Raw genomic sequence first — 5945 nt, forward strand, 5'->3', positions numbered from 1 at the left:
TATATATATGCGCACATATATACGACGGGCTTCTTTCAGTTTCCATCTACCAAATCCACTCATAAGGCTTTGGTCGGCCCGAGGCTATAGTAGAAGACACTTGCCCAAGGTGCCACGCAGTGGGACTGAACCCGGAACCATGTGGTTGGTAAGCAAGCTACTTACCACACAGCCACTCCTGCTTGCATGTAATAACATATGTAATGAAGTAACTCACGAGACAAGACCTCTCAACTGAGTGGGAGAGAAATATTGAGGGAGGTGGATTGATAGCAAGTGATGAGAGGTTAAAGTATGAGAGAGGGACAGGAACCCGTGCCTCACTACAGAGGAGATACATGGCTAACCCAACTGGGAAAGAAAGAGGATAGCAGTGAAGATGCATCATGGCATACCCTCAAGTTACAGGAAGATGAATATAAGAGAAGTGGTATGGTGGGGTAAGTAGGTTTGCTGGACTGCAAGAGGTGAATGGCAGATATAGATGAGGATGAAGGGAAATGCAGTGAGAGATAAACATGGATTAGTACAGAAATACCTTCACTGCAAAACCTTGAAAAATCAATTACATAAAGAGCTGAAAGGAAAGAAAATATAATCAACAAATAATCGTTGTACTTACTCCTGGGTTCCAGAACAGTTCAGCAAAGATAACCAAGGATGCTGCAGTTAAATTTAACCCTGCATTTGCAGCACAGATGGACAGTATTGCTAACCGAATATCTTCATGTTTTTGAAACTGGTCGCAATAGAACTTGCGCTGTTGACTAGTTGTTTTCCCATCAATGCGAATGTATTCAATTTTGCACTGGAAAGAATTATAATAAAGACAGAGTGTAATGTTAGCAGAGAGATTTTGCCAAAGATAAGAGTTCGTAATTTACTTAATTTGCAAGATCCTCTTATGAGGCGATGCTGAAAAGTTCCTGGCTTTGGGTAAAAGAAAATACAAGCAGATCAGTTAATTATGATTTTATTCAACATATCCACTTCTCAGATTCACATACATATTGCAGCAGTCCTGTAAAAGAACTCAGAAGGTTGGGCCTCCAACCAGGCTTTTCGTGATATCCTCAAAGCCAGATATTTTCCAGCACCCCCTTGTACACCCTTTAAACACGTATTTCCAGTACGTACACTCCTGACCCCTACTACCTCAAGAATCTCAACCCCTACTATCCCCCCAATCCCAATCTCTCATTTATATAATGCTTTACCATTCCACTTTTCAGCATCAGTATCATCATTTAACGCCTGTTGTCCATGGTGGCATGGGTTGGATGGTTTGTTTGGGCTGGTACACTAGAAGGCTGCGCCAAGATTCAGTCCGATTTCACATGGTTTTCTACAGCTGGATGCTCTTCGTAATGTCAACCACTCCGAGAGTGTAATGGGTGTTTTCATGTACCACCAGCATGGATGCCATTTGCATGACACCAGTATCTGCCATGACAGCAATTTTGCTTGGCTTGATGGGTCTTCTTCTGAAGCACACAACATAATGCTTCCAAGGTCATTGTTTCCACAAGGCCCAACACTCGAAAGGAGCTCAGCTACTTTGCCTCCATGAGCTCCAACATTTGAAAGGAACTCAGCCACCTTGTCTCTGTCAGGCCCAACACTTGAAAGGTACTCAGCCACTTGGCTTCCATGAGGCACAACGATCACAGGTTGATCTTCTTTACATACCACCAGCATCAGTGCATCACTGGCAACAACCATGTTCGAATGGTGCGTTTTACATGTCACCAGCATGGGAGCCAGTCAGGCAGCACTGGCATAAACCATGCTCGAATGGTGCCTTTTACGTGCCACCAGCATGGGAGAGTAATCTGAAGGTCCTCTAATCTGAAGGTTGGAAAAGCAGTAATTCAGTATAAGACCTAAGACCATAAGAACTCACCCAATCCATACCAGCATGGAAAGCAGATATAAGAATGTTTAGGATGGTCACCATGGGGAAGATAAGTCACTAAATCGCTGATCATCATTATTGCCATCATTTTAATGTCCACTTTTCCATGCTTTCATGGATCGGATGCAATTTGTTGAGGTTGATTTTTTATGGCCAGATGCCCTTCCTGTCATCAACCCTCACCTTTATTCCAAACGGGGTAACATTTCCAGACAGGTTTTCATGAAAGACTGCAAACGAATGACACCACTAGCATGATGGAGACACCTGTTTTACAAACTCTCGTAGTAAGTCAAAGCAAGGAGACAGTAAAACGCACACACATACACAATGAGCTTCTTTTAGTTTCCATCTATTAAAACAACTCACAAGGCTTTGGTCAGTCCAGGGCTTTAGAAGACACTTATTAACTGTGCCATTTGGTGGGACTGAAACTGAAACCATGTTGTTAGGATGCAAGCTTCTTTACCACACAGCCACGTCTGTGGCTATACTGATTATTTTCATAAATCAAAACAATTTATTGGCCTCTTAGAAGCCCTGTAATAAGAGCAGAATGGATAGGTGAGTGGTTTAACAGACTAACCTTATTTTGGACATGCTTTTCAATGGCATCCATCATCACACAATGGTGTGCAAATACCAGGAACTTTTGACCAGCTTCCACTCGGTCTGTGATGTAGTCGCTGTGGGATGAAACATAGAATTGATGGAGATGCATGTTTAAAACAGTGACGTGCGGGAAACATGTAGTAGTGTCAGCTGGATGTAGAATGGACATGGGTTTGTGTGTGGGCATCTTGTAAGAAAAATATACATCTTACATACTAACAAATAGATTGGTGGTATGAAAAGGGGACAGAGAAGACAAAAGAGAGGGAGGGAGGGAAGGATGAAGGAAGAAAGGAGAAAAGAAGGAAGTAAAGGAGAGAAGCTAGTGTAAGGGTGTGAAATAGAAAGCGAATTATTATATTTTCTGGCAAATAAGTTCAAATTTTCAGACCAAAATTTACAGCAAAAACGGTAGGTTGATTCTTACAACAAGATGTCCTTTAAAGATACATAGTTTATGTTAAAACTTCCAAGGTGGTGAGCTGGCAGAAGTGTTAGCATGCCGGGCGAAATACGTAGCAGTATGTCGTCTGCCATTACGTTCTGAGTTCAAATTCCGCCGAGGTCGACTTTGCATTTCATCCTTTCGGGGTAGATAAATTAAGTACCAGTTACGCACTGGGGTCGATGTAATCGACTTAATCCCTTTGTCTGTCCTTGTTTATCCCCTCTATGTTTAGCCCCTTGTGGGCAATAAAGGAATACAATAACCTTGGCGGACCATGATTTGGAAAGACAGTGACAATGTTTGAATGTTTACACTATAAATTATGTTGATTTCTATGCCAAAAAATACAGTAAGAATAAGTGATGGTAGCAGATGTTAACTGAAGTGAGAGTTTGCTGTTGTGGTGTGAATGCATGGAGGGTTAGCTAGAGATAGAGATAAAATATTGACAGACTTACCAAACAGCGGAAGACTTGGCTGATGCTGTTTCTTGAAAATATCGAAACAAGAGATTTCGTCTTTCCTGTAAACACAAAAGAAAACAAGAGGTTTGTGTATGTGTACAAAAGGCAAGGTTGACCTAGAAGTAAATGGCTGCCAATGATAAAACATATAATTGCAAAAATATACTTTTATTTCTTTACTTGTTTCAGTTATAGGACCATGGCCATGGTGTTTTTAACCATAGATGGGGTTAGGAAGGGCATCTAGCAGTAAAAACCTTACCAAAACTGACCTTGCCTGTGCTTGTGCCACATAAAAAGCACTAAGTTCACTCTGCTGAGTGGTTGGTGTTAGGAAGGGTATCCAGCTGTAAAAATCCTGCCAAAACAGTCACAGAAGTCTGGAGCTAGCTTTGGCCTGGCCGGCTCTTGTGAAGCCATCCCACCCATGCTGAGATGGGTCGGACAGTTTGACCAGACCTGGCAAGCAGGAGTATTGAAAGAAGTACTGAGATATTTCATAAAGCAGTATTGCAATGCATAGTTGAGAGGTAACGAGATCTAACATAAAACAGTAGTAAGATGTATCATAGAGAAGCAGTGATTTATATCATAACATGTTACTTACAGCTGATGTTGATTTCTCTACCAAGGCGGAAACTTTTTTCATGGAGGCATCAGTCTTAATGGCATTGGGATTCAACAATACAGCTTGTCTCCTTTTGGATGGCAACTGGCTGAGAACATCTTTCTTCATCCGTCTGTAAATAACAATAATTAGAAACAATTATTATTATTATTAATCCTGCCAAAACAGTCATCCCACCCATGCCAGCATGGAACACAGATGTTAAATGATGATGATGATGAAACAACAACTACGAAAGTGAAACATTATCTACAACAATTTGTAAGGGTAGTAACAACAGTAACAATAACAAGAACAGCAACAGTAAATATTCAACAGTTGGGTACTTACCTGATCATAACCTTCTCTTCCATAAACACCTGTAGTTCAGCCAAGTTGGAATAACCACTGAAATCCCAACCCCAGGCATTCTGGGAATGAAATGAATATTTTGTTATAGAAGCATGGATAATATAGGATTACAGGGTGTAGAATGTCTCTCTTGTATTGTATATAACATGTAGAGTAATCTATATGATATTGTCTGAGGCAAAGTGGCTGAGTTCCCTTTGAGCATTGGGCCTCACAGAAGTGAGTTCCTTTCAAGCGTTGGGCCTCTTGGAGGCAATGATCAAGACCTTTGGCATTATGTCATGACAGATACCAGTGTCATGCAAATGGCACCCATGCCAGTGGCACGTAAAAGCACCCATTACACTCTCGGAGTGGTTGGCATTAGGAAGGGCATTCAGCCACAGAAACCATGCCAACACATTAACATGCATGCAAACACACAACTACATACTCCCTTTCACACCTGCACACACTCTTACAGATTCACACACACACAGATGTTCAACAAAAACGTGCATATTTGTGTATGCAGCAGACACACATACTAACAATTCAAACTGAACATTAACCACACTAATTTCATCTGGATATTCCATTATCCCATCCCTTCTCCACCTGACAAGTCAAACAAGAGGAATGGTGCTGATCTGTGGGCACTGCATTACCTCTTCACATAGCATCATTGTAATTCAATCTTCGAAAGTTACCAATCTCACTGAGGGGTTTTGCTCTCACACATCCTAAACATAACTTGTGCTCCTTACCTTTTTGCCATCACAGTAGCGCAAACCATATTCAGTGAAATTAATAGGTCGAAGTACCCCAACAATTTGGGTGAAAAGCTCTGATGGACGAGACAAAGCAGGTGTCCCAGTCAAAAGGATCACACGGGTAGCATTCTGAAAATATAAGTACATGGATATTTGACAGTGGAATAAAAAAAATCCCTTTCTTGGAAAACAAGTAAGGACTGGCAACAGGAAAAGCTTCCAACTATAAGATATTGAGTTCAAATTTTGGTACAAGGCCAACAAATTCAGGGAAGGAGTAAGACAATTACATCAAACCCGGTGCTCAACTGGTACTTATTTCATCAACCCCATAAGGAAGAAAGGCAAAGTCGACCACAGCGGAATTTGAACTCAGAATGCAAGGATGGATACAATGCTACTAAGTATTTTGCCCGGTGTGCTAACAATTCTGCCAGCTAACTGCCATTTATAAAATATTCTTTTCTACTCTAGGCACAAGGCCTGAAATTTTGGGGGAGGGGGCCAGTCGATTAGACTGACCCCAGTACACAACTGGTACTTAATTTATCGACCCCTGAAAGGATGAAAGGCAAAGTTGACCCCAGCAGAATTTGAACTCAGAACATAAAGACAGACGAAATACCGCTAAGCATTTCGCCCGGTGTGCTAATGTTTCTTATTTCTTTATTGCCCACAAGGGACTAAACATAGAGGGGACAAACAAGGACAGACAAAGGGATTAAGTCGATTACATTGACCCCAGTGCATAACTGGTACTTAATTAATCGACCCC

The 5945-nt window shown here is 41.4% G+C and overlaps 1 protein-coding gene across 3 annotated transcripts in view; it reads right to left on the reverse strand.

Annotated features, from left to right (window-relative positions):
• Positions 1-5945, reverse strand: part of LOC106869690 (SWI/SNF-related matrix-associated actin-dependent regulator of chromatin subfamily A-like protein 1) — a 24438-nt gene that overhangs the window by 3328 nt on the left and 15165 nt on the right. For all 3 annotated transcript variants that reach the window (XM_014915536.2, XM_014915527.2, XM_014915537.2), the window contains 6 exons: positions 5165-5299; positions 4398-4477; positions 4047-4179; positions 3434-3498; positions 2502-2601; positions 623-808 (listed from right to left, as the gene is read on the reverse strand). In XM_014915536.2, coding sequence (XP_014771022.1) covers positions 623-808; positions 2502-2601; positions 3434-3498; positions 4047-4179; positions 4398-4477; positions 5165-5299 — 699 coding nt within the window. The remainder of the gene's footprint in view (positions 1-622; positions 809-2501; positions 2602-3433; positions 3499-4046; positions 4180-4397; positions 4478-5164; positions 5300-5945) is intronic.

This window comes from Octopus bimaculoides, chromosome 9 (genome assembly GCF_001194135.2).
Source record: "Octopus bimaculoides isolate UCB-OBI-ISO-001 chromosome 9, ASM119413v2, whole genome shotgun sequence".
In the NCBI taxonomy this organism is placed as follows: Eukaryota; Metazoa; Mollusca; class Cephalopoda; order Octopoda; family Octopodidae; genus Octopus; species Octopus bimaculoides.